Source organism: Papio anubis, chromosome 4 (genome assembly GCF_008728515.1).
Source record: "Papio anubis isolate 15944 chromosome 4, Panubis1.0, whole genome shotgun sequence".
Taxonomy (NCBI): domain Eukaryota; kingdom Metazoa; phylum Chordata; class Mammalia; order Primates; family Cercopithecidae; genus Papio; species Papio anubis.
In genome coordinates this window covers 139,252,341-139,280,280 of record NC_044979.1, presented here as the reverse complement: position 1 = coordinate 139,280,280, position 27,940 = coordinate 139,252,341, and the positions used below count along the sequence as shown (strand labels likewise).

Genomic DNA, 27,940 nt, shown 5'->3' with positions numbered 1-27,940 from the left:
CCCAGCCCCACTCTCCTTAGAAATGTAGTCCATCACCCCCGTCACCCCCGGAGCTGGGACACGTCCCATTTTCTTTTATTCATACAAAAAGTTACTTTTTTAAATATAATTTAAGAACCCCTCCAAGCACCGGCATCCGTTTCTGGGTTCCACCACCACCTACCGCCCCTTTTACTACCTCACCCTGCACCCCTTCATGGGACACAGCTTGGGGGTCCCAGGCGGGATCCGGGGAGGTGGCATGACCAAGGCACTGTTCTGGAAACAGACACAATGATGGATCCCTGTTTCAACTTGGGCAAAGGAGGCCGTAGTGAAAAACAGGTTCCCTCCAACACAGAGTTGTGACAAGGACGGTAGAAAAACGAAACGAAAAAACAAGAAGGGAACGGGGAGAAAAATTAAGACCAAAAACAAAACTCAAAAACCTTCAATATGAAGGCAGCAGCTGGGGGAGAGGCATTTACAAGGGAAAAAATGATTGAGTTTGGTGGTGACAGCAGCAAGTTGGAACTACAAACCCCAATGGTTTTGTCACTGGGCCCTGACACCCCTTCTTGCCCCCTGGGACAGTCCCCCTCTCCGGAGCTGGCAAGGGAGTCACACTCTTTGGTCTGCGGGAAGGCACCCGTCAAGGTGAGGGGGGGTCACCTGGGGAGGCTGGGAGATGATGGGCGCTTCCTTTCCCTCTGGTCACACCCAGTCCCGAGGGAAAGGCACCCTCACCCTTGGTCTGGAGTTCCCCGAGGGGGCTGGGGGGGTGATTTTCCCCTCCTATTATAGCAGAACCCCCAAATCCTGTCTCTCCAAATTGCCAACTCCCCACCCCACGGGTTCAAAGTGCAATCCAGCGGGGCTCAGGGCTGGGGGCCTCTGTGAGTCCCCACTCTGCCCCAGAAAGATGAGGAGGCCCTGTCCCTGGGGTGGGCAGTTCCTGCAGGTCAGTACTGTGGGGTCGGTCCTCCGGTCCCACCCGGGGCTCCTGGCTTGGCCTGGGACTTCATGTGCTGGACACTGGCCAAGATTTTCTTCTGGTGTCCCGCCAGAGTGACTCCGATTCGGAGCAGGTCCCTGTAGAAGGAAAGGAGAGCTCGGTGAGACCCTAGGGTCCCTGTGGCCGCTCTCCTCGCTTGGCTACTGAGCTGGTCCTAGCCTCAGCATTGTAAGCCAAACAGAAAAGCCAGCGGGAGAGGGAGAACCGATGTCAACAGTTGCGGGGCAGTTTTAGGAGCCAGGCAGCCATCCTTCTGTGCAGCCGCAGTAGCGGGTGGGGCTGGAGGCCAGAGGCGGGGGGCTTTGGCTTGGGTACCAGGGAAGGAAGGAAAAGAGAGAAAGTCCCACAAACTGAGACTAGGGGAAGAGGCTGCACAGATTGCCGTAGAGGGAAATGGAGATGTGAGAAAGAAAAGCCCGAAGTGGGAGAGGAAGAGCTGGGTGGAGAGGAAGAGGAGGTTGCTGATGGCTGGAGACTTGAGATAAGGGGAAAAAAGGGAGAGGAGGCCCTCTGGGTCAGAGAGAGGCTGGGAAGAATTAGGGAGGGATGTGCCCAGGCCCCACGGGGCAGGGGCAGACTGGCCTGGGACCCTCTGGCTCTAGCCTCCTGAGTAGCTGAGACCACAGGCATGCACCACCATGCCTGGCTAAGTTTTTTGTTTTTGTTTTGTACAGATGGGGTTTTGCTATGTTGGCCAGGCTGCTCTCCAACTCCTGGGCTAAAGCATCAGTCCACCTCAGCCTCCCAAATTGCTGGGATTACAGGCATGAGCCACCACCCGGCCTTCACATTTGTTTTTTTTTTTTTTTTTTGAGATGGAGTTTCACTCTGTTGTCCAGGCTGGAGTGCGATGGCACAATCTTGGCTCGCTGCAACCTCCACCTCCCAGGTTCAAGCGATTCTCCTGCCTCAGCCTCCTGAGTAGCTGGTATTACAGACACGCACCACCATGCCCAGCTAATTTTTGTATTTTCAGTAGAGATAAGGTTTCACCAAGTTGTGCACAATGGGCTCGAACTCCTGATCTCAAGTTATCCACCTGCCTCGGCCTCCCAAAGTGCTGGGATTACAGGCATGAACCACCGTGCCCGGCCTTCAGATTTTTATATTCCTTCTGTTATTCAACCTGGGATGAGAGGAGATCTTGGGAGAGAAACGGGAAAGCAGAAAGGGGGAGTAGCAGTCAAAGGCCAAGTGGGGATATGCAGCCTTTGGGAGGCGAGGAATCATAAAACCATTTCATATGAAAGCTGAAGAGGATCTCCAAAACCTAGCCCAATCTTCTCCTTTTATGGGTGGAAAAAGAGAACCCGAGTTGACACGCTGTTACTGTGAGAGCCGGGCCTGGAATGCAGATAGATGCACAAAGATAGATACGGAGTGAGAGGCAGAAACGCGATGGCCCAGGGCAGTGATGGCAGGAGGAGGTGAGGCGGGCAGGCTGGCCCCAAAGAGTCCTTGGGTCCTTGGCTACATGGGGCTGTTACTGCTCCTCCAGGGCCCTTCTAGGCATGGCATGAACGCCGTGCGAGAAGACAGCGTTGGCACCCGAAGCTGACCCCAAAAGCCCCTGCAGACCCCATGGGCCTGACTCCAGCTGCCTTGCTCTCCCCACCCCACTCCAGCTCTTGCCACTACTTACTCAGCAGAGATCTGGCTGACCAGCTCAAAGGAGCCAAAGCCAGCGGCTGCAAAACTTTCTTCGTATCTTCCCATCTTGATGGCCCGAAGCCACTCACCCACAGAGCCAAAAGCTGAGTAGTGAGGCTGCCGCTGGTCCAGGAGAGGGTGTGAGGCCCTGGGGGGCAAGGATGGGGAGGAATGCTGAGTACCAGGCGCGGGTCCGGGCGAGTAGGTGGAGCCCAGCCTTGGAGAGGCGGACAGAGACCCTTCCACCTAACATCAATGAACAGACACTTCTGGGCAAGGAGTGGGGGCAGAGAGCAGGAAGGGGCCCATTCCCTGCAGTCCTCACCCGCCATTCTCCCGGGCCACGATTTTGAGGCTGGCAGGGTTCCGGATCATCTTGTCCAGGGCGCTAACCACCTGAGGGAAGCGGGGCCGGGCATTCCGGTCTTTCTGCCAACAGTCCAGCATGAGCTGGTGGAGGGACGTGGGACAGTCTGGGGGCGGGGGCAGCCGGTAGTCCTGTTCAATGGCATTGATCACCTGGAAAGAGGGGAAGCAGCTCTGGGTAAGGCTGTCCAGGAAAAGCAAGATGCTAACAGGCCCAGGTAATGGTGGCCTGGCAGATGGTAGCATAGCAGCCACAGCCCCCACAAAAATCACAGATCCAGGAATCTTCCTAGCCGGAGTTGAAGCCCTCTGTGGCTGGAGGCCCCAGCAGCTCTTAGGCTATGATACAGACATGTTACCTCCCAACCCTGCCCTCCGTCTCTGCATCCTTCTGCGACCCAAATGCTGTATCCAACTCTTTTTTTTTTTTTTTTTTGAGACAGTCTCGCTCAGTCACCCAGGCTGGAGTGCAGTGGCGCGATCTCGGCTCACTGCAAGCTCCGCCTCCTGAGTTCTCGCCATTCTTCTGCCTCAGCCTCCCGAGTAGCTGGGACTACAAGCGCCCGCCACTACGCCCGGCTAATTTTTTTTTTGTATTTTTAGTAGAGACGGGGTTTCACCGTGTCAGCCTGAATGGTCTCGATCTCCTGACCTTGTGATCCACCCGTCTCGGCCTCCCAAAGTGCTGGGATTACAGGTGTGAGCCACGGCGCCTGGTCCCAACTTTTATTTATTTTTTAAGATGAAGTCTCACTCAGTTGCCCAGGATGGAATGCAATGGCGTGATCTTAGTTCACTGCAGCCTCTGTTCCTGGGTTCAAGCGATTCTCCTGTCTCAGCCTCCCGAGTAGCTGGGATTACAGGCACCCGCCATCATGCTCGGCTAATTTTTTGTATATTTTTAGAGACGGGGTTTCACCATGTTGGCCAGGCTGGTCTTGAACTCCTGACCTCAGGTGATCTGTCCACCTTGGCCTCCCACAGTGCTGGGATTACAGGTGGGAGACACCACGCCAGGTCCCCAACTCTTTTTAAAACTTTTCTGTAGAGATAGGATCCGGCTGTGATACCCAGGCTGGTCTCAAGATCCTGAGTTCAAGTGATCCCCCCTCCTCAGCCTCCCATAGTGTTGGGATTACAGGCGTTGAGCCACTAGGCCTGGCCCTGCATCTCAACTCTTTGATACAAAGATCAATTCTCCTTTTTTGTCATCTCCACGGTCTCAAGAACCCAGCAGTCATGACTTTCTGGGAACCCACCCTTCACCCCAAATCCCAGGTGAGAAAACACTCGAGGAAAGCTTGGTACGACCATGGGACACTTACATCCTGATTGCTCATGTCCCAGTATGGCCGCTCCCCAAATGACATCACCTCCCACATCACAATCCCGTAACTCCAGGCATCACTGGCAGAAGTGAACTTCCGGAATGCAATGGCCTCCGGGGCAGTCCATCGGATGGGAATCTTTCCTCCCTGAAGAAGGAGGAGAAAAGGTGAGCTGGGGGACTCACTGAGGGACTCACCAGACCCAGCACACTGCCCCCTAGACCCCAACCCCACTCGGCTTTTTTCCCCTAGCTCAGGTCCCAAGCCTCCTACTCTCCAATGCTGTTTGCCCAGGTTGGACTGCAGTGGCACAATCTTGGCTCACTGAAACCTCCGCCTCCCTGGTTCAAGTGATTCTCCTACCTCAGCCTCCTGAGTAGCTGGGATTACAGGCGTACACCACCTCCCCCACCCCAGCTAATTTTGTATTTTTAGTAGCGACAGGGTTTCCCAATGTTGGCCAGGCTGGTCTCGAACTCCTGACCTCAGGTGATCCTCCCGCCTCAGCCTCCCAAAGTGCTGAATGAATTTACAGGCATGAGCCACCATGCCTGGCCACTGTTCTTTCGAGACAGGGTCTTACTCTGTCGCCCAGGCTGCAGTACAGTGGCATATTCATAACTCACTAAAGCCTCCAACTCCTGGGCTTAAGCGATCCTCCTGCCTCAACCTCCCAAATAGCTGGGACTACAGATGCATGCCACTGTGCCTGGCTAATCTTTTACCTTTTTTGTAGAGATGGGGTCTTGCTGTGTTGCCCAGGTTATCCAACTGTTATTTTCCTAGACATCTGGAAGTCGGCTTCCCGGAGCTGACTGTCCCCGCCACCCACAGCCTGCTCCTCTGTCCTCTCCCTGGAGCAGGGCTGCCAAACCCTCAGCCTCCCACCTTTCCAACCTGCGCTCCCCACCTGGCCCTAAGAAGCTCACACCCCTGGTCCCCAGCGTTACCAGGGAGCTCGTGTAGGTGGGATCGGAAGAGTTCTCCTCCAGGAATCGGGAAAGGCCAAAGTCAGACACTTTGCAGACCAGGTTGCTGTTGACTAGGATGTTGCGAGCAGCCAGGTCTCGGTGGACGTAGCTCATCTCGGCAAGGTACCGCATGCCCGAGGCGATGCCCCGCAGCATGCCCACGAGCTGGATGACCGTGAACTGTCCGTCGTTCAGCTGGAGAGCAGATGGGGTGGGGGCTTGGTGAGGACAGCCCACCCACCATTCCCCCCCCTCCCATCCACATCTTTTTTTTTTTTTTTTTAAATACTTTAAGTTCTAGGATACATGTGCACAACGTGCAGGTTTGTTACATATGTATACGTGTGCCATGCTTTTTTTCTTTTTTGAGGCGGAGTCTCGCTCTGTCGCCCAGGCTGGAGTGCGGTGTCTCCATCTCGGATCACTACAAGCTCCGCCTCCCGGGTTCCCGCCATTCTCCTGCCTCAGCCTCCCGAGTAGCTGGGACTACAGGTGCCTGCCACCACGCCCGGCTAATTTTTTGTATTTTTAGTAGAGACGGGTTTTCACCATGTTAGCCAGGATGGTCTCGATCTCCTGACCTCATGATTCGCCTGCCTCGGCCTCCTGAGTAGCTGGAACAATAGGCATGTGCTATTATGTCTGGATAATTTTTTAACTTTTAGTAGAGATAGGTTCCCATTATGTTGCCTAGGCTGGTCTTTAACTCCTGGCCTGAAGCGATCCTTCCGCCTGGGTCTCCCAAAGCACTGGGATTACAGGTGTTGAGTCACCACATCCAGCCTCCCGTCCACTTCCTAAACTGTATATGTCACTTCCAGACGCACCTCACAACTCACCTGTAGGGTAAGTCCCCAACTCTCCCAGGTGAGCCTTCCTTTCTTTTCGCAAGTTTTCTCGGTTCTTGCTACAATATCACAACCCATTGCTTAACTTACAATGGTTGCTGTTTCAATGGTAAGTATTCAGTCTCTCCAAATTAGGTTATAATTTGAAAAATTATTTCAAGTTTTCCTTCTATTTAACCTGGTACACTGCTTTACACCCAGGAAATACTCAACAAATGCTTTTCTGTTTTTCAGTTTTTTGGAGACAGGGTCTCTTTCTTTCTCCCAGGTTGGAGTGCAGTGGCACGATCATGGTTCACCACAGCCTTAAACTCCTGGGCTTAAAGGATCCTTCTGCCTCAGCCTCCTTAGTAGCTGGGACTACAGGTGCACACTGCACCTGGCTAATTAAAACAAAGGGTGTTTTTTTTTTTTTGGTAGAGATGGGGGTCTCACTGTGTTTCCCAGGCTTGTCTCTAACTCCTAGCCTCAAGCAATCTTCCCACCTTGGCCTCCCGCAAGGTGCTGGGATTACAGGCATGAGTCACCTGAGCGACCTGTCTACAGGTGGAGATGCACTGGTACTGATCCAACCACAAAACTGTTTAGTCCTCTTGGACTAGCTGTGTGTGGATTTGCAAGAGAACAGTGAGGAACTGCAGTATGGCCACTGACTGAGTGCAGAAACCAAGGTGTGAAGCCCAACCTTGACCTTGAGAGAGTTCCCTCTCACCAGGGAAACCAACAAGTCACAGACAGTAAACAAATCCCATTTTCTGGGTTCAGCTAAGATTTGGGAGACCGTCTGCAGCCCTACAGAACCAGGGACATAGAGTCCAAAAACTGAATTCTGAATTCCCTCCAGACCTGCACCTGCCCTACTCCCCGCTCAGTTCATGGCAACACCATCACTTGTCAGATGGTCAGGGTATAGACCTCAGAGTCTCCTGTGACCCCCTTTTCTCCCTCACCAGCCACTTCCAATCCATCGGCAAGTTCTGCTGGTGATGCTTCCAAGACATGTCCCAAATCCAAACCCTTCCCTTCACCGCACGGCCTGGATGCTGGCAACAGACTTCTGCTGCAGGCCTCTTCCAGCTCCCGCTCTTGCTCCCCAGCATTCAGCAAAGACGTCTTTGTATTTTTTCTTTTTTTTCTTTTTTTTTTTTTTTTTGAGACGGGGTCTCGCTCTGTCGCCCAGGCTGGAGTGCAGTGGCGCGATCTCGGCTCACTGCAAGCTCCGCCTCCCGGGCTTACGCCATTCTCCTGCCTCAGCCTCCCGAGTAGCTGGGACCACAGGCGCCCGCCACCTCGCCCGGCTAGTTTTTTGTATTTTTTAGTAGAGACGGGGTTTCACCATGTTCGCCAGGATGGTCTCGATCTCCTGACCTCGTGATCCGCCAGTCTCGGCCTCCCAAAGTGCTGGGATTACAGGCTTGAGCCACCGCGCCCGGCCTTTTTCTTTCTTTTTTTTTTTTTTGGAGACGGAGTCTCGCTCTGTTGCCCAGGCTGGAGTAAAGTGGCGTTATCTCGACTCACTGCAACCTCCGCCTCCTGAGTTCAAGCGATTCTTCTGTCTTAGTCTCCTGAGTAGCTGGGATTACAGGGGTGCACCACCATGCCTGGCTAATTTTTGTATTTTTAGTAGAGACAAGGTTTCACCATGTTGGCCAGGCTGGTCTCAAACTCCTGACTTCAAGTGATCCACCTGCCTTGGCCTCCCAAAGTGCTGGGATTACAGGTGTGAGCCACCGTGCCCAGCTGGATCCTCTTAAACCACTCTCCTGCCAAAGCCCTCCAGCGGGTTCTCATCACACTGCCCAATGCAGGGTCTTCCATCTCTCCTCTGTTCACCAGGTTCACCTGCACTCGCCTTCCCGTCTCTCTCTCTTTTTAAGAGATGGGAGGCCAGGCGCGATGGCTCACGCCTGTGATCCCAGCACTTTTTGGGAGGCTGAGGCGGGTGGATAACCAGGTCAGGAGATCAAGACCATCCTGGCTAACACGGTGAAACCCCGTTTCTACTAAGAATACAAAAAATTAGCCAGGCATGGTAGCGGGCGCCTGCAGTCCCAGCTACTCGGGAGGCTGAGCAGGAGAATGGCATGAACCCGGGAGGTGGAGCTTGCAGTGAGCCAAGATCGCGCCACAGCACTCCAGCCTGGGGGACAGAGTGAGACTCCATCTCAAAAAAAAAAAAAGAGAATGGGATCGCCCAGGTTGGAATGCAGTAGTGCAATGATGGCTCACTGCAGCCTCAATCTCCCAGGCTTAAGTGATCCTCCTGCCTCAGCCTCCGGAGTAGCTGGGACTACAGATATGTGCCATCATGCTCTGCACATTTTTGTATTTTTTGTAGAGCCGTATTTTGTATTTTGTAGAGTGCAGTGTGAGCCACTGTGCCTTTAAGCAGTTTTCTGTCTCTTTGACCAGTATTGGTGGCTCACGCCTTTAATCCCAGCACTTTGGGAGGCCAAGGAGGGTGGATGGCTTGAGGCCAGGGGTTTGAGATCAGCCTGGCCAACATGGTGAAACCCCGCCTCCTACTAAAAATACAAAAATTAGTCAGGCGCGGTGGCTCATGCTTGTAATCCCAGCATTTTGGGAGGCCGAGGCAGGCAGATCACGAGGTCAGAAGTTCAAGACCATCCTGGCCAATACGGTGAAACCCCGTCTCTACTAAAAATACAAAAATTAGCTGGGTGTGGTGGCGCTCGCCTGTAGTCCCAGCTGCTCAGGTGGCTGAGGCAGAAGAATCTCTTGAACCCAGGATGTGGTGGTTGCAGTGAGCCGAGATTGTTCCACTGCACTCCAGCCTGGATGACAGAGCAAGACTCCGTCTCAAAAAACAAACAAACTAAACCAAAAAAATCCCATATCAGATAGAGTAGAGCTTCTCTTACAGAAAATACAGAGAGACAAGCTAAATGATCCCACAAGAAGAATCTCATAAATCCAAAACACAACACATTCAGGCGGACAAGAGACGCAACCCCTCAGTGTGTCAGTGTCATCATAAGGAGCTGCTCAGGATTTAGAGAGGCTCGAAAATACAATAATCAGTAGGCGCAGTGGCTCATGCCTGTAATCCCAGCACTTTGGGAGGTTAAGGAGGCAGGATCGCTTGAGTCCAGGAGTTTGAGACCAGCCTGGGCAACATAGCGAGACCCCATCTCCACAAAAAATTAAAAAATTAGCCAGGTGTGGTGGTGTGCACCTGTAGTCCCAACTACCTAGGAGGCTGAGGCAGGAGGATCACCTGAGCCAAGGAGTTTGGAGGCTGCAGTGAGCTATGACTGCACCACTGCACTCTAAATTGGGTGACAGGGCGAGACCCTTTTTCTAAAATAAATAAATAAAATATATATAATAACCAGGTACAAAGCCTGGTCCTGAACTGAATCCTGGTTGGAATAAAGCAGCCGTGAAGAACATTTTTGGAACAACTAGAGAAACGTGAAAATCAGCTGGGTATTCAATGACACTAGGGAATCACTATAATTCTGTTCAATGCAATGTTATTTTGCTACATAGAAAAATGTTTTGATTTTTTAAAAAAAGATGCCTAGGCGAAGCATGGTGGCTCATGTCTGTAATCCCAGCAATTTGTGGGGCCGAGATGGGTGGATCACTTGAGCCCAGTTCAAGACCAGCCTGGGCAACATGGTGAAACCCAGTCTCTACTAAAAATACAAAAATCAGCCGGGTATGGTGGTGCATGCCTGTAATTCCAAGCTACTCAGGAGGCTGAGGCAGGAGAATCACTTGAACCCAGGAGGTGGACGTTGTGGTGAGCCAAGAACACACCATTGTACTCCAGCCTGGGTGACAGATGGAGACTCGGTCTTTTTTAAAAAAAAAAAAAAAAAAAAAAAAGCCTAATAAAGTTAAAAAAAAAAAAAAAAAGTCAGTAAAATCTGGTAAAGTGACCAAATAAAGTTAAGTTCTTCCCTTTCCTCTCTAGCCATATTTGCATGAATGACCCTGTTTGCTTTTTTTCACATTTGAAATGATTTGTTTACTTTTTTAAAAAGCCATCTATTTACTTGCTAATTTTCAGTCCACGTGCCCCATTAGACCATCTGTTCCCCAGGAGCAGAAATCCAGTTTGCTGTGTGCATAGCTTTATTCCTAGGGACTGGGAGGATGCCTGGTGCATAGAAGGCACTCAGTAAATATTTGTCAAATGAAGGAATGACAGGCCAAGCACGGTGGCTCATGCCTATAATCCCAGTACTTTGGGAGGTGAGGAGGGAGGATCGCTTGAGGCCAGGAATTTCAGACCGGCCTGGGCAACCTATCAAGATCCTGTCTCTACAAAAAAATTTTTAAATTTGCTGAGCATAGTGGTACATGAGTGTAGTTCCAGCTACTCAGGAGGCTGAGGCAGGAGGATCACTTGAGCCCAGGAGGTCAAGGCTGCAGTGAGCTGTGAATGCACCACTGCACTCTAGCCTGGATGACAGAGTAAGATCCTGTCTTAAAAAAAAAATAAGCCGGGCGCGGTGGCTCAAGCCTGTAATCCCAGCACTTTGGGAGGCCGAGACGGGCGGATCACAAGGTCAGCAAATCGAGACCATCCTGGCTAACACGGTGAAACCCCGTCTCTACTAAAAATACAAAAATGAGCCGGGCGTGGTGGCGGCGCCTGTGGTCCCAGCTACTCGGGAGGCTGAGGCAGGAGAATGGCGGGAACCCGGGAGGCGGAGCTTGCAGTGAGCTGAGATCCGGCCACTGCACTCCAGCCTGGGCGACAGAGCGAGACTCCGTCTCAAAAAAAAATAAAATAAAAAAAAAAAAAATAAATAAATAAAAAATTAAATTAAAACAAAATTTAAAAAAGAAGGAATGACAACCTTCAGCTGTATGGGTCAGTGGGAAAGGAAGGTCCCAGGAACCCGGCCTTTCCCAGAGGGAAAATTAAAGTCAGAGGACTGGCTGGACGTGGTGCCTCATACCTGTAATACCAACACTTTTTGAGAGGCTGAGGCCGGGAGATAACTTGAGGTCAGAAGTTTGATACCAGCCTGGCCAACATGGTGAAACCCTGTGTCTACTAAAAATACAAAAATTAGTCGGCATGGTGGTGGACGCCTATTGTGCCAACTACTTGGGAGACTGAGGCAGAAGAATCGCTTGAACCCTGGAGGTGGAGACGGCAATGAGCCGAGATGGCGCCACTGCACTCCAGCCTGGGCGACAGAACAAGGTTCTGTCTTTTTAAAAAAAAAAAAAAAGGCAGAGGACCAGGGCTTAGCCCAAGAGGAAAAGGCTGGAGAAGCTGACGTGGGATCCACTGTCTGTCCTGGCTTCTTAGCCCAAGTGGCCTTTGGGTGTAAGCAGGAACTCCAGGTGGCTGCGGAAGCCAGGGAGGGTGCTCACCCGCAGGAAGGAGTCCAGGGCGCCGTTCTCCATGAACTCCGTGAGAATCATGACAGGCATGCTGTTGGTGACCACGCCCTCCAGGCGGATGATATTCGGGTGCTCGAACTGGCCCATGATGGAGGCCTCGCTCAGGAACTCGCGCCGCTGCCGCTCCGTGTAGCCACCCTTCAGGGTTTTAATTGCCACACAGCTCTCCTTCTTCCCTGGGGCCTTGAGCCGCCCGCGGCACACCTCGCCAAACTCACCTTCAAACAAGGACGCGGACGTCATCAGCTCTCCCGCCCTGGTGTGGCCCTGCCCACCCCCGCTTCGTTCCCAGGTGCCAGGGCAGCCTTCCGCTCTCACCTGCGCCAATCACCTCTTCAATCTTGACATAGGAGACATCGATCTCTTTTGCAAATTCCCTCACAGCCTCATTAGGGTCTTCGTAAGTGAAGGGGTCGATGTAGACCTTAGTACCTGAGAAATCAGGCAGGGCCCCGTCAGCCGGGAATTAACTCCCACTGGACTCAGAGGCTCGGCTCATAGCTCTTGGCCCCAAGCCCCTATTTCCTTGTTTTTGTTTTTGTTTTTTTCCTGAGATGCAGTCTCGCTCTGTCACCCAGGCCTGGAGTGCAGGGGCACGATCTTGGCTCACTGCAACCTCTGCCTCCCAGGTTCAAGTGATTCTCCTGCCTCAGCCTCCCGAGTAGCTGGGATTACAGGTGCCCACCACCATGCCTGGCTAACTGTTGTATTTTTTTATAGAGACAGAGTTTCAACATGTTGGCCAGGCTGGTCTCGAACTCCTGACCTCAAGTGATCTGCCCACCTCTGCCTCTCAAAGTGCTGGGATTACAGATAGAAGCCACCACACCCAGTCCCAAGCCCCTATTTCCATCAAATTAGGGCAACCCACCATGCCCAATGAGATACTGTCCGTGTTTGTCCGAATATTCTGCTTCTCTCCCGTTGCTCTGCTTCCTGTAGCCAATGGGAAAGGAGCAAAAGGTAAACTGAGTCACACATCTCTATGAGGCACACAGTGAAGGGAGGAGCAGGGATTGGAGAAGATTTCAAGTAAAAAGAGGCTGGGGGCACCCAGAAAGTCTTGCCCTGTAGCACCCAGGCAGGTGGCCATCAACTCAGGGCTTCCAGGGCCCTCCGGGTGTCAGAGCCCTTACCTGAGGCAGAGAACGGCGACCACAATGACCACCAGGACCAGGACCACACCCACGACTGCCGTGCCCGCAATCAGGGCCAGCTGCTCCCGCCAGCCCTCGTTCTCTGCAGAAGGAAAGGCTGTTGATCAGGAGAAACTGATGGGCCTGCAGGAGGCCCCAGCCCCGGCTCTGAGCAATGAACTGTGATCTCCTGAGAACAGGTCCCCAGTACAGGGGGACAGGTGGAGGGAGAGGACACAAGCAGCCAGGGTCAGGGAGCAGACCACGGGTTTCAAACTGTCCTCCAGGGGCCAGCAGGCTCCTCTGAAGTCCCTCAGGGCAAGGGAGGAAGTTCCACAATGTTTTTACTGCCAGAGTAGCTTTTTGTTTGTTTTTTGAGATGCAGTCTCACTCTGTCGCCCAGGCTGGAGTGCAGTGGTGCAATCTCAGCTCGCTGCAATCTCTGCCTCCCGGGTTCTGCAATTATCCTGCCTCAGCCTCCTGAGTAGCTGGGATGACAAGTGTGTACCACCATGCTCGGCTAATTTGTGTATTTTTAGTTGAGATGGGGTTTCACCATGTTGCCAGGCTGGTCTCGAACCAGCCTGGGCATAAGCCAGCATGCCAGCCACCAGACTGGTTGTGATTTGGTTGTAGTTTAAATACCAGAGTCCACAAAAAAATCCCCATTCAATGAAACATTCTAAAGATGAAACATTTCCAGGTTTTTATCCAAAAAGTGGAAACAATTGAAATGTTCACCAAAAGATAAAATAATAAACAAAATCGGCTATTTCCATACAACTGATTATTACGTCTCCATAAAAAGAAATGAAATGGCCGGGCGCGGTGGCTCAAGCCTGTAATCCCAGCACTTTGGGAGGCCGAGGCGGGTGGATCACGAGGTCAGGAGATCGAGACCATCCTGGCTAACATGGTGAAACCCCGTCTCTACTAAAAATACAAAAAACTAGCCGGGCGTGGTGGCGGGAGCCTGTAGTCCCAGCTACTCGGAGGCTGAGGCGGGAGAATGGCGTGAACCCGGGAGGTAGAGCTTGCAGTGAGCCGAGATCGCGCCACTGCACTCCAGCCTGGGCCACACAGCAAGACTCCGTCCAAAAAAAAAAAAAAAAAAGAAATGAAATATTGGCCAGGAGCAGTGGCTCATGCCCGTAATCCCAGTACTTTGAGATGCTGAGGTGGGAGGATTGTTTGAGGCCAGGTGTTCAAGACCAGCCTGGGAAACACAGCAAGACCCCATCTCTACCAAAAAATAATAATAATTATCCCGGCATGTCCCAGCTACTCAGGAGGCCGAGGTGGGAGGATTGCTTGAGCCCAGGAGTTTGAGGCTGCAATGCACTATGATCATACTGTTACATTTCAGCCTCGGTGACGGAGCAAAACCATGTGTCAAAAACAAAAACAAAAAACAGATCAGGTCCAGTGGCTCATGCCTATAATCACAGCACTTTGGGAGGCTGAGGTGGGCGGATTGCCTGAGCTCAGGAGTTTGAAACCAGCCTGGGTAACATGGTAAAATCCATCTTTACAAAAAATACCAAAAAAAAAAATTAGCTGGGCATGGTGGCTCATGCCTGCAGTCCCAGCTACTTGGGAGGCTGAGATGGGAGGATCATGAGCCTGGGAGGTTGAGGCTGCAGTAAGCTGTAACTGAACCACTGCACTCCGGCCTGGGTGACAGAATGAGACCCTGTTTCTGAAACAAAGAAACAAAGGCAAAACACAACCAAAAAACCCCACGGATATATACTACAACATGCATAAACCTTGAAAACATTCTGCTTGGTGAATAGTCACAAAAGACCACAGTGGAGGATTTCAAGACAGAAAGTGGATTAGTGCTTGCCAGGGGTTAAGGCAACAGAAAGATCTGGGTGGAGGGTGATGGCTAAGGCCTATAGGGTCTCCTTTGAGGGTGCTGAAAAATGTCCCAAAATTACTTGTGGTGGTGACTGCACAATTCTGTGAATGTATCAAAAGTCATCGATTGTACACTTTGAACAGGCAAATTGTATGGCGGGGAACTGTATTTCAGTAAAGCTATTACAGAAAATTACAAGGTTTAGAAAGCCACTGGTCCAAGCTGGGTGTGTCAGCTCACACCTGCAATCCCAGCACTTTGAGAGGCCGATGCGGGCGGATTGCTTGAGGCCAGGAATTTGAGACCAGGCTGGGCGACACAGGGAAACCGTCTCAACAAAAAATTAAAAAAAAAAATTAATTGAGCATGGTGGCAGACGCCTGTAGTCCCAGCTACTTGGGAGGCTAAAGTGGGAGGACTGGTTGAGCTCGGGAGCTGCAGGCTGCAGTGAGCTAGATGGTGCCACTGCACTCCAGCCTGGGTGATAAAGCAAGATCCTGTCTCTTAAAAAAAAAAAAAAAAAAAGTTAGGCTGGGCGTGGTGGCTCACGCCTGTAGTCCCAACACTCTGGGAGGCCGAGGCGGGCGGACCACGAGGTCAGGAGATTTAGAACAGGAGGCAGAGCCTGCAGTGAGCCAAGATCGCGATAGAGCAAGACCATGTCTCAAAACAAAAAGTTAAAGAAAAAAGAAAGCCACTGGCCTAGCATATTAAAAATAACCTGTTACCTCCAATTTTCAAAGCTCTGCAGGAAGCTTCATGATATTTCCAATTTATTGGATGGGGAATGGAGAGCTCGGGGTCAGGTTGTTGCTAAATGTCAAGCCTGTGCTGAGCTTTTTTTTTTTTTTTGAGACAGTCTTGCTCTGTTGCCCAGACTGGAGTGCAGTGGCACAATCTCAGCTCACCGCAACCTCCACCTCCCAGGTTCAAACAATTCTCCTGCCTCGGCCGCCCGAGTAGCTGGGATTACAGGCGTGCACCACCACGCTCAGCTAGCTTTTGTATTTTTAGTAGAGATGGGGTTTCACCATGTTGACCAGACTGGTCTCAAACTCCTGACCTCAAGTGATCCTCCTGCTTCGGCCTCCCATAGTGCTGGGATTACAGGGTGAGCCACCGTGCCTAGCCATGCAGTGAGCTTTGATCACGCCACTGCACTCCAGCCTGGGGGTACAGAGTGAACCAGGCTGAACTTCACACTCAGCTGTTGGTTTTGGTTCCGACACCCTACGTTCTTTCCTCTCTAGGGCATGCCATGTGATCCACAGAAAGAAGGACATGAAGATAGGACTTTGGCCAGGTGCGGTGGCTCATGCCTGTAATCCCAGCACTTTGGGAGGCTGAGGCGGGTGAATCACAAAGTCAGGAGTTCGAGACCAGCCTGGCCAGCATGGTGAAACCCTGTCTCTACTAAAAATACAAAAAATTAGCCAGGCGCAGTGGCAGGCGCCTGTAATCTCAGCTACTTGGGAGGCTGAGGCAGGAGAATTGCTTGAACCCGGGAGGCAGAGTTTGCAGTGAGCCGAGATGGCGCCACTGTACTCCAGCCTGAGGGACAGAGCAAGACTCCATCTCAAAAGAAAAAAAGAAGATTGGACTTTGGGGACCCGGGGTCTTCCCAGGAACTTTGGGGGTCTTTCCAACCCCCAGCCTCACCCTTTCCCCAGGCTCACCATCCAGTTGGGTCTGGCTGTGATGTTCCTGGCCAAAGGGTCCGTAGCCGGCCTCAGAGCGCGCCCGTACCTGCACCAGGTAGCTGGCTCCCCGCTTCAGCCCCCGCAGCTCTGCCCGGTTTTCTGACGTCTTCAGGAACCGCACGCTGCTGGGACCCTCGGCACCCTGTCCAGGAGAAGTAGGGGGGTGGCCGTCACACGGGGCCCAGAGTTCCTGCTGCTCTTCCTGCCTCCTCCCCTCGCCCTCCACTCCCATCACTAGCCTGCCTCTAAGCTGGTGGGGCCTTTGGGAGAACTTATGTATGCAAGCCACGTGCTGTATTCATAGTATCTTTTTTTTTTTTTTTTTAAGATTAGGTCTCACTCTGTCTCTCAGGCTGGAATGCAGTGGCGCAAACACGACTCACTGCAGCCTCGACCTCAAGTCGAGAATCACTTGGGCTCAAGTGATTCTCCTACCTTAGCCTCCCGAGTAGCTGGGACCACAGGCACATGCCACCATGCCTGGCAAATTTTTTTTTTTTTTGAGATGGAGTCTCACTCTGTTGCCCAGGCTGCAGTGCAATGGCGCCATCTCAGCTCACTAGAACATCCGCCTCTTGGGTTCAAGTGATTCTCCGGTCTCAGCCTCCTGAATAGCTGGGATTACAGGGGCCTGCCCACATGCCCAGCTAATTTTGGTATTTTTAGTAGAGATGGGGATTTCACTATGTTGGCCAGGCTGGTCTCAAAGTCTTCATCCCAGGTGTTCCACCCGCCTCGGCCTCCCAAAGTGCTGGGATTACAGGCATGAGCCACTGTGCCCAGTCTAATTTCTTTCATTTTAAATTTTTCAAAGAGATGAGGTTTCACCATGTTGCCCAGCCTGGTCTCAAACTCCTAGGTTCAAGCAATCTGCCCACCTTGGCTCCCAAAGTGCAGGGTATTACAGGCGTGAACCACCACGCCTGACCTGAGCCACTGTGTCCAGCCGTTGGTAACTATTACAGTAACTATTTTATAGATGAAGAGTCTGAGGCTCAGACAGGCCAAGGGGCTTACCCAAGGCTGCCCAGGGAATCCACGGCAGAGTTGGAATTCAAATACCTGCCAGGTGCCTACAACCCATGTGTCCCAGCCAGGAGAGCACAACCCATTGCCCACCCACCCCAGGGCTGGAGGATGGCCTCACCTTCTCATGGTACTTGACCTCGTAGTCCAGCACAGCCCCACTGGGTGCCCGGGGAACAGCCCAGGCCAGGCTCAAGCTGCTGGGTGAGGACCGCGTCACCCGGATGTCAGACACTGCGGGAGGTACTGTGAGAGGCAGAGACACAGGGAACCCTTCTGCATGGTGGTGGTCTGTCCCTTTAACTTTTTTTTTTTTTTTTTTTTTTTGAGATGAGTCTCATTTCTCTGTCAGCCCTTATGGTTGGGAGTGCAGTGGCTTCTGATCTCAGCCACTGCAAGCTCCGGCCTCGGTCGCCCATTCTCCTGCCTCAGCCTCCAGAGTAGCTGGACTACAGGTGCCCCAATTCCTCGCCCGGGCTAGTTTTGTATTTTTTTTAGTAGAGACGGGTTTCACCTGGGCAGCCAGGATGGTCTCGGGATTCTCCTGACCTTAGATCCGCCTGCCCTCGCCCTCCCAAAGTGCTGGGATTACAGGCTTGAGCCACCGCGCCCGGCCGATCTGTCCCTTAACTTTAAAAAATTTTTTTTTCGAGACACAGTCTTGCTCTGTCACCCAGGCTGGAGTGCAGTGGCACAGTCTCGGCTTACTGCAACCTCCACCTCCCGGGTTCAAGCAATTCTTCTGCTTCAGCTTCCCAAGTGGATTACAGGTGCCCACCACCATGCCTAATTTTTTTATTTTTAGTAGAGACGAGGTTTCACCATGCTGGCCGGGCTAGTCTTGAACTCCTGACCTTATGATCAGCCTGGCCGTGTCCCTTATCTTTTCCAACACTTCCTCTGCTGGCTATGCTTATCTCAGTTTCTCCCTGGCTGTTTCGAGAATTCCTTGATTCTCTCGGCCCCCAGTCCCATTGGGAGCCTTCCTGTACTTAACTCTCCAGCTCACCTTTAGGTCCTCCTCACCCTCTCTTTCCTATTCGTTTATTTTGAGAGAGCGTCTCACTCTGTCACCCAGGCTGGAGTGCAGCGGTGCGATCATAGCTCACTGCAGCCTCCAACTCCTGGGCTCAAGCGATCCTCTCGCCTCAGCCTCTTGAGTAGCTGGGACCAAAGGCACGCACCGCCTCACCCGGCTAATATTTTTATGTTTTGTGGAGACAAGATCTTCCTATGTTACCCAGGGTGGTCTTGAACTCCAGGGCTCAAGTGATCCGCCTGTCTCAGACTCCCAAAGTGCTGGGATTACAGGAGTGAGCCACTGAGCCCAGCCATTGCCCTCTTTCTGCCTCTTGCCCCCAAAGCCTCGGCCCCTCACACTTCCTGGGGACCCTTCACAGCCCCTGCCTCTCCCCTTCAGGCCCTCAGTGACATCTCTCCTGCCGGACCACCCGCCGCCCCAGCCCCCAAGTCTCACCCTCTCGGTCGGTGGTGACATTGACAGGCTCAAATGGGACGGGCCCCGTGGCTAAGGAGGACACTCCGTTCAACGCAGTGACCTCAAAGGTATAGGTGAAGTCAGGACGCAGCCCTCGAACCACCACCCAGGGCTCCACCAGGTCCCGGGGGCCAGGGTCAAAGGTCAGGTCTCCCCCGCAGGGCGCGCAGGAGCCTCCGGGTCGGCACTCCCGGCAGCGGAGGGCGTAGGTGAGGTCCTCTCGGCCACCGGACTCCAGGGGGGCACTCCATTCCAGGTGCAGGGAGGAGCCGTTCAGGCGGGAAACCACGCTCCGCGGAGCCGAGGGAGGGGCTGCAGGAGACCAGGGAGTCAGGCAGAGGCTGACCTGCTCCGCGGCGGTGGGGAGAGGTCTGTGGAGGGACCAGCAGCCATGCTGGACTCTTGCCTTTGAGAAAGCGGGCTCCACCTGTTCCTCTGGGCTAGGGACCAGCATGCCAGGGACAAAGGGAAGAAGCCCAGGGAGGATGGGGGCCATGTCAGGGTCCATCTCAGGGGTCTGTGACCCCTCCCCAATGAACTTGCACCTGGGTGCTGGTCACTTACTGGTGCAGGGTGCACCCCGCGGGTCTGTGCGTGCCCGGAAGTACCCGATGCGGCACTGGCAGACGGCTGATCCGATGTTGTTAGAGTGGCTGTTGGCTGGGCATGGCTGGCAGGACCCTTCTCCTGACAGGGGCTTGAAGGTGCCCTGGGCACAGGCTGAGAGAAAGAGAAAGCATTCATCAAAAGCATGCACGAAAACATCCATCTGTATGGTGGGCCTGGTGGCTCATGTCTCGAATCCCAGCGCTTTGGGAGGCTGAGGCCGGAGGATCGCTTGAGCCAAGGGGTTCAAGACCAGTCTGGGCAACATACTGAGATCCCATCTCCAAAAAAAGAAAAAAGTTCCGGCGCTTTTAAGGGTGATGAAGTGCTAAGGTGGGAAAATGGACAAAAGATCTCAAAACCTCTCCTCTTAGAGGAGAAAGGAGACTCTCTCCAGAGAAGGGATCCTAACCTGTTTTGACCCTAATCTTGGCAGTCTGGTGAAGCCCACAGAAAGACCTCTACTCCAAATTATGATTTTAAATCCACACCACAAAATACATATGAATACCAGGGAAACCAATTAAGCTGAAATGCAATGATTGAAACATGAGGAAAAAACTTTGGCCTACAGCAACACTTGTGTTTTTTTATTAAGATATAGCAGCAGGGCTGGGCGTGCTGGCTCAAGTCTGTAATCCCAGCACTTTGGGAGGCCGAGATGGGCGGATCACGAGGTCAGGAGATCGAGACTATCCTGGCTAACCCAGTGAAACCCCGTCTCTACTAAAAATTACAAAAAGCTAGCCAGGTGAGGTAGCGGGCGCCTGTAGTCCCAGCTACTGGGGAGGCTGAGGCAGGAGAATGGCATAAACCCGGGAAGCGGAGCTTGCAGCAAGCTGAGATCCGGCCACTGCACTCCAGCCTGGGCAACAGAGTGAGACTCCGTCTCAAAAAAAAAAAAAAAAAAAAAGATATAGCAGCAGGTCTCTTAACCTCTGTAATACTGAAGTCATCATGAGCAAAAACAATGTTTTGGCTCTTGGAATGGCTTGTAAATACCTGTGATTTTTTTTTTTTTTTCCTAAGAAGGAGGCCTTGGGCAGGCAAATCACTTGAGGTCAGGAGTTCAAGACCAGCCTGGCCAACATGGTGGAAACCTGTCTCTACTAAAAATACAAAAGTAGTCAGGTGTGGTGATGCATGCCTGTAATCCCAGCTACTACTTGGGAGGCTGAGGCAGGAGAATCGCCTGAACCCGGGAGGCAGAGGTTGCGGCGAGCTGAGATCCCGCCACTGTACTCCAGCCTGGGCAAAAACAGCCAAACTCTTTCCTTTTTGAGTGCACTCCCAGGCTGGAGTGCAATGGCGCGATCTCGGCTCACCGCAACCTCTGCCTCCCGGGTTCAGGCGATTCTCCTGCCTCAGCCTCCCGAGTAGCTGGGATTACAGGCATGCGCCACCATGTCCGGCTAATTTTGTATTTTTGGTAGAGATAGGGTTTCTCCATGTTGGTCAGGCAGGTCGCCCAGATAATTATTTTAAAATTTTTTTGTAGAGACGAGGTCTTGCTATGTTGCACAGGCTGGTCTCAAACTTCTGGGCTCAAGTGATCCTCCCACCTTGGCATCTCAAAGTCCTGGGACTACAAGCATGAACCACTGTGCCATAGCAATAGCTATGATTCCCATGGGGCCCAAGTCTCAGGTCCTGTTACAACTGCAGGTGGAATTTCAAGTGGAAATTAATGAATTTCAGGTGAAAATAAAAAGTCTTTTTTTTTCCAGCCAGGTGTGGTGACACATGCCTGTAATCCCAGCACTTTGGGAGGTGGAGGCGGGCAAATCACTTGAGGTCAGGAGATCGAGACCAGCCTGGCCAACATGGCAAAACCCTGTCTCTACTAAAAATACAAAAACTAGCCAGGTGTGGTGGTGCATGCCCGTAGTCCCAGCTACTCTGGAGGCTGAGGCAGGAGAATCGCTTGAACCCAGGAAGCAGAGGTTACGGTGAGCCAAGGTCGCGCTACTACATGCTAGCCTGGACGACAGAGCAAGACGCTGTCTCAAAAAAAAAAAAATAAAGGCGGCCAGGCGCAGTGGCTCACGCCTATAATCCCAGCACTCTGGGAGGCCGAGGCGGGCAGATCACGAGATCAGGAGATCGAGATTATCCTGGCTAACACGGAAAAACTCCATCTCTACTAAAAATACAAAAAATTAGCCAGACGTGGTGGCGGGCACCTGTAGTCCCACCTACTAGGGAGGCTGAGGCAGGAGAATGGTGTGAACCCGGGAGGTGGAGCTTGTAGTGAGCCGAGATCGCGCCACTGCACTCCAGCCTGGGCGACAGAGCAAGACTCCGTCTCAAAATAAATAAATAAATAGTCATTTTTTTCCTCTATCAAAGCTCACAGATTCCCTAGAAAACCAGAGGGTAAGAAGCCCTGCTCTAGAGAGAAGGCTAAGCGAGAATTCAGTATCAGTAAATTAGAGACTCACAATGAACAAGTGTGGAGACCTTAAAGGCTTTGTCCCTGCACCAACAAGGTCCACCCCACAGGACAGTCCTGCAGCCCAGCCCAGCCTCCCATGTTCGGCAAGCAGGGACGTTGGCCAAGGTTAAAGAGAAGTCTGGAAACGAGAAAGGGCTCAGAAAACAGACCCTCTGGTAACTGAGTGCTCAGGAGAGGGAAGAGCATTTGAAACAGAAAGTTGGCTGGGTGCAGTGGCTCACGCCTGTAATCCCAACACTTTGGCAGGCCAAGGTGGGTAGATCACAAGGTCAAGAGTTTGAGAGCAGTCTGGCCAACATGGTGAAATCCTGTCTCTACTAAAAATACAAAAATTAGCCAGGCATGGTGGCGTATGCCTGTAGTCCCAGCTATTCGGGAGGCTGAGACAGGAGAACTGCTTGAACTAGGACCCGGAAGGCAAAGGTTGCAGTGAGCAGATTGCGCCACTGCACTCCAGCCTGGGAGACAGAGCAAGCCTCCATTTCAACAACTAAATAAAATGGAAGCTTAAGAAGTGGGTCCTGAGTGGAGTTTAGGACTCTCCCCCGGATGAGCAGCAGTCGCAGGGGAAGCTCCAGCTCTCACCTCGGCACTTGGTGTTCCCCTCGGCCGCCTCGAACCCCGCAGCACAGCTGCAGCCGGTCACCGGCTGCTCAGCCCACTGGCCATCCTCACGGCAGTAGAGGCTGGGGCTGGGGCCAGGGGCGGGGACGGCATCCACCACGCAGCTGCCAGCCACGGGCACAACTAGCTCCCGAGGCACAGTCTCCGGGAAGCGGGTCAGGTTCACAGTCAGCTGGGCGCACTTCTTGTAGAAGAGGTGCAGGGACAGCAGGGCCATGCAGGCACCCTGGTCCTGGAAGGCCAGGTAGAAGCCGGCCTTGCTGAGTGGTCCCAGACGCAGCGTCTTGACATTCACCTTCCCGGTGGCCTCGGCCCCAGGGCGCTTCCGGGTGAGATGCTCCGCGGCCACTGTGTCCACCTACCGGGGCGGGGGAGGCACACCGCTGCTGTCCCCACTCCCTGAGGACCCAGTGGACTGTCGTGCTCTTCCCAGCTCACCCCCCCTGGGCCTCCTTGGTTCCTATTCCAGAACCTTCCCTCCACCTTCCCCAGGGCACACTTTCTGCAGGCCCCCACACTGTCCATTCATCCTTGCAAAGCTCCTGCGATGTGCCCAGCCTCTGGCCTGCACCTCTGCCCTTTTTATTCACTCATTCTACAAACATTTACTGACACTGACGCCATGCCAGGCCCTGACCTCAGAGTCAAGGAGACAGCAATGAATGAATCTTAGGGAAGTTATAAAGTACCCTGAGGCCGGGCGCAGTGCCTCACGCCTGTAATCCCAGCACTTTAGGAGGCCGAGGTGGGAGAATCTGTCGAGCCCAGGAATTAGAGACCAGCCTGGGTAACATAGAAGACCCCGTTTTAAAAATACAGATATAAAAGAAAAATAAATAAAGTAAAATGAGTGCTGAGACAGGCAGGTGGACAGAGGTATGCAGGATTGTAGGGAGGAGAGAATCAGCGGAGGCAGCACAGGCAAGATCTCGGAGCTGGAACTTGGAAGACAAGTAGGGGTGTGAGAGGCAGAGAGGCCCCCAGGTGGAGACATCACCGCTGCAAAGTCACGAGCTGGAAACCAGCCAGGTGCAGTCAGGGAATGGGAGAAACTCAGCGTGGCTGGAGCATAGGGGGGTAGAGTGGTTGAGTTGACTGGAGGAGAAGGCTGACCCCTGGGCCTCCCTGGGGACCCGGCCAGGCAGCCCCCATATATTCTGCTGCTCCGCCCAGAAGATCACCCTGTTCCCTCCCCAGACCTAAGCCTCCTGCTTCCAGCCCCTAGCGCCCCAGTCAGAGGCCTCAGAACTACATCGGCTGCCCTCCAGGCCACAGGCTTGCTGGCTGGAATCCCACCTTGGCTGTGGCTGATCCCCAGTGGCGCCCAGGTACCTTGATGTAGGGGTTCTCCATCCAGGCTGGTGTGAGGGCTGTGGCCGTGTCCGCATCGCTCTCATAGTAGAAGACGGTGAAAGTCTCCTTGCAGGAGCGCCCGGCCCGAGGCAGGGACAGGCACTCAAGCATGGTGAAGCGCAGTGTGGCGTAAACATGGACGGCGCCACGCCGTGGGACCCAGCCTGTGCGAAGCCAGTGGGCCTGGCCCGGGGCACGCTGCACGTCACACACCTCGTAGGTGCGCACACTGTGCTGTTCCTCATCCAGGCCGCTGAGTTCCTCCCACTGTGCAGAGAAGGAGGTCAGCTAGGGGGCTGGGGAGCCGCCAGGGAGAGGGCTGCATGGGGTGAATCCTATAAAGTGAGAGGGACGGAGAAACGGGGCCTGCTGGTACTGCGGGGAGGGCGCCTCTGAGGAGAAGGGCTCAGACAACACTGCTGGGGCTGCTGTCATCTGGGGGGACAGGGGTGAGGAGTGGCGCACAGAAAGCAGGTGGCACAGGCCCTCCTTCCTCCCTCAGTTTCCCTCCAGAGCTCCAGCTCCTGGGTGCAGCTCTCACCTGCCCGTCCACCTGAGGGAACGTCACCCACTTCAGATCCGCAGTTTCCAATTTTGTGTTCAGCAGGGTCTCTGAGACAGACAGACAGAGTCAGTGCCGCTTGGGGTTGGGGAGGGAGGTCAGGAAGACAAGATCCGTGGGAACTAGAGGAGTTGGGGGGCCAACAGGGGACTAAGTCCTGCCCTCTGCACCCACCTCCGATTTCTGGCCTCTTTTGCTAAGTGCCAAACCCACCGCCAACATCTGGTAGGCATGGGGCTCCCTTGGGATACCCCAGATCTAGGCCTTCCTGGAGGAGGGAGGGAGATCAAAATGGATGGGGAGAAGGGGCGGCAGCTCAGAAAGGGTTAAAATGAGAGCCCTGCCCCGGTCCTGACCCCCAAGAGCAGAGGCTGCTGGTATGGGAGAGAAACCTCTTGTCTTAGCTTCCATGTTTCCCCCGCTAAGTCCCAGAATCGGTCTTTCTACCCCACAACTTCACTCCCTGTCCAAGACCCCTCCCTGCTTTCAGACCTAACACCCCGTCCTTTCCTCCTTGAAGGGAGTGCTCTGTGCCTGGGGCATAGCCCTGGCCCCCATCCCAGCACCTCCCTCCTCACAAGTGCCCTGATCAGGAAGCGCTGGAGGCCAGGATGCTAGGGTTCCCAGGCTCCCGCAGAGGCCTCACATCTGGATTTGGTTATGGGAAGGCAGAGGGGAGGAGATTATGGGGGGCGGTGTGAATGGGAGGGGTGAACACACCTGGCTTGGCTCGAATCATCGGGGGAGGGGACAGGCACTGGAGGAAGGGGGGGATCAGGAAAAACTGCACAGCCCCTGGCAGTGGGGATTGGAGGAGGGAGGGTAGGGGAATCCCCTCAGGGGCCAGCAATGTGGGGGGCAGCAGGCGCTAGGAAGGGCAGAGAGGGGAGCTTCAGGAGAGAAGGGAAAGAGGGTGGGTGAGACAGCCTCTTCCTGGGGTCCAAATGATGTCCTCTGGCCAGGGTTCAGGTGGGAAGCCAGCCAGCCTGAGGTGAGAGGTGCAGGGTCCCCATGGGTGGCAAGAGACAGCCCTGCTCGCTGGGGACAGGATGCCCGGGTTCTGGGAAGCTGGTGGATAGAGGCTGCCGTCTCCACCCTCCATTGTTCCAGCCGGGATAGTGTTTTCCTGTCTCCAATTTACACACTGTCTCTGCCTCGGGCTGTCCGCAGCCTGGAGCGAGAGCCCGCTCCCTTTCTGCACCCCAGCTCGGCTGCAGCACGCTTTGATCTGTCAGTTCGCGTGTCTCTCACCTCTCTCTCCTCCTCCACTCTCTGTCCACCTCAATTTCTCTTTCTGACAAGTCACTATCTCTCCTTCGCTTTCGGCCTCCACTTCTCGCCATTCCTCCGAGCACAGGGCCTTAGATAAACTACATAACTTTAACTAAGCCCCGGCCTCCTCATCTGAAAAATGGGGGCAATGATAGCACCCACCCTCAGCGCTGCTGGATGGGTGAAATTAACATTTGTAAGGCGCTCAGCACAGGCCTGGTGCTTGGAAACACTCAGGTAATAGGTGTCACAATCATCATTTCCTCTGCGTCTTTCCTTCTCACCACACCTCGTCCTCGTGGTTTTTCCACCCCTTTGGCCTTCCTCTTCCCCTCGTTCACGGTTTTTTTTTCCCCTTCTCCTTTCTCTGAGCTGGGCAAACCTCCCCTCAACTCCCAACCCCACACCTAGCCTTTGATCTCCAGCCCAGGGCAATCCTGCCCAGCCCGGGGGGGAGAGGGTTTTTCTAACTCCACTGAATCCTTCCCTTCGGGAGTCCCTCATAGCCTACCCCCCATAGACCACTTTCATACCAGACAGAGAAAGGGGGGTGTTGGCAGCTCACTGAAAGGAGATTAGGGACACAGAAGGAGGGTTTCTAGGGCTCTTGGCTCCCCCTCTAGGGGACCAGGAGGGACAGCGATCCATGGCCAAAAAAACACTTGGAGAGACCAGGAGGTGGGAGATAGGCTGGGTTAGTTAGGGCGATGTGGGGGCCATGTAGGTTCAGTTTCTACCTGGGGGCTGTGTAGGTCAGTTTCTACCGGCTCCTAGGTCTCAAGGGAAGCCCGGGACTCACCTGGGGCCGGGGTCTAGACCGCATTTAAAGGAGTGGGGTGCAGCCTGTAGAAACCAAGGAGCCACTCTATAGCAGGGGCAGGGGCAGTGGGCCGGAGAGCGGTTTGGGGGTTTGATGTGTGAATGCATAAGGAGGCCATCCTGTTGCAGGAGTGTGGAATTGGAGGATCAAGGTGTGATCGCTAAAGAACTGGCGATGGGGGTCGTTTTAGGGCCTAGCACGAAAAGTTCTGCCTTGTCTGCTGTTGCTCCTCCAGAAACCTTCCCTCATGTAGGGCGGGAGGTGGGACTGGGACAGAAACTTTGCAGATAGTTTTGAAGAGTGGGGTAGGGAAGAAAGGAAAGGCTGCCAGGGGCGTATGGAGTCAGCAGTGAGAGTTTGGGGAGCCCAGGCAGGGGAATGTCCCGGGTCGCAGCCAGACTCCATCTCTTTCCCAAACAAAAGAAAACTCCACTCCCCGCCGGGCGCCTCTTCCCCGCCCCCCTCCCGTTCCAGCACTATCGGTCCGAAGTGTTTGGGACTGGAGTGCCCGGGTAAGGGTAGACAGAGGCCGGCCACTCCACTCCGAGGCCCAGATGTGGTAGGGAGGTCCCAGGAGTAACGGGGTGCCTCCCCAAAGGAAACTCACCTTCCAAAGCGGCGGCCAAAGAAGCCCAGCAGAGCAGCGCCCGGAGCTCCATGGCGCCGCCTCACTCGGGTAGAATCCGAACTGAGTTTGGGGGGCCCTCGCCCCCCCAGGTCTGACTCTCCCTGGGCGGGTGGACGTCGATTCTCCGCGCGGGACTCTCCGTCGGGGCCCTCAGCGCGGGCCCATGCTAGCGTGCGGGGCACCCGGCGGCGGCGCCAAGTGTGGCTCCGCGTCTGTGCCGCGCGCGGGCGGCGGGCCCGGAGCGTGCTGGCAGTGGCCGCGGCGGGCGGGCGCGCAGCAAGACGTGGCTGGAGTCGGGGTCCCTCCGGGGCCTCGGGGTCCCGCCCCGGGTGGCGGGGGCTGAGCCGGCCGCTCGCGGTCTCCCCCCCTCCCTGGAGTGGCTCTGCTCGCGCCGCCGGGCCGAGTGCTCTCCTCGCGGGCGGGGATGGTTGGAGCCCGAGCGGGGACGGAGCGGGAGGGAGGGAGACTGCGGCGCGGGGCCGGGCGGGCCGGGCCGGGGCTGAGCAGCGCCGGGACTGGGCCGGGCGGCGCCGGGCCCGGGAGGGAGGGGCGCGCGGGGGGCGGGGGCAGCTCCCCTAACGCCGGGGCTCGGCGAGGGGGCCCGGGGAGCGCTGATTGGAGCTCACGCTACTGAATAATTCATGAGAGAAGCGGAGAGGGGCACCGAGTGGAGCAGGTCGGGAAGTTGGGAGAAAGTTTGGAGAAGGGGGAGGGGCGGCGGGTGAGGAGCCCCGGGACCGCCCAGATGTGCGCCGTGGCTTTGCGCGCTGTCTGGGACCGAGCATGTCGGGGCTGGGGCCCGGGGACCCCCGGGACAGGCCCGAACCCGGCTGGCACCAGGGAGCAGA

At 54.3% G+C, this 27,940-nt stretch overlaps 1 protein-coding gene across 1 annotated transcript; it reads right to left on the bottom strand.

Moving 5' to 3' along the window:
- Nucleotides 1-44: 44 nt before the first annotated feature.
- Nucleotides 45-27,639, bottom strand: EPHB4 (EPH receptor B4). Its single transcript, XM_003895804.5, has 17 exons — nucleotides 27,072-27,639; nucleotides 24,352-24,422; nucleotides 23,790-24,077; nucleotides 22,419-22,815; nucleotides 19,337-19,492; nucleotides 18,752-19,084; nucleotides 17,396-17,520; nucleotides 16,225-16,390; nucleotides 12,685-12,787; nucleotides 12,420-12,484; nucleotides 11,867-11,980; nucleotides 11,519-11,766; nucleotides 5,289-5,504; nucleotides 4,336-4,485; nucleotides 2,970-3,163; nucleotides 2,637-2,792; nucleotides 45-1,071 (listed from the first exon to the last, which is right to left on the bottom strand). The coding sequence occupies exons 1-17, from the start codon at nucleotides 27,121-27,123 to the stop codon at nucleotides 942-944; spliced, it is 2,964 nt and encodes a 987-aa protein (XP_003895853.2). The 5' UTR covers nucleotides 27,124-27,639; the 3' UTR covers nucleotides 45-941.
- Between the last annotated feature and the right edge of the window lie 301 nt (nucleotides 27,640-27,940).

What these genes read in the sequence shown, in the direction of transcription:
- EPHB4 (XM_003895804.5), bottom strand. Translation starts at nt 27,123, where the DNA reads ATGGAGCTCCGGGCGCTGCTCTGCTGGGCTTCTTTGGCCGCCGCTTTG. An exon ending in CAGCCAGACCCAACTGGATG is followed by an intron (nt 12,788 to 16,224) that starts GTGAGCCTGGGG and finishes TTCCTTCTGCAG; the next exon opens with AGAACGAGGGCTGGCGGGAG. An exon ending in GTGGCCCGGGAGAATGGCGG is followed by an intron (nt 2,793 to 2,969) that starts GTGAGGACTGCA and finishes CTTGCCCCCCAG; the next exon opens with GGCCTCACACCCTCTCCTGG.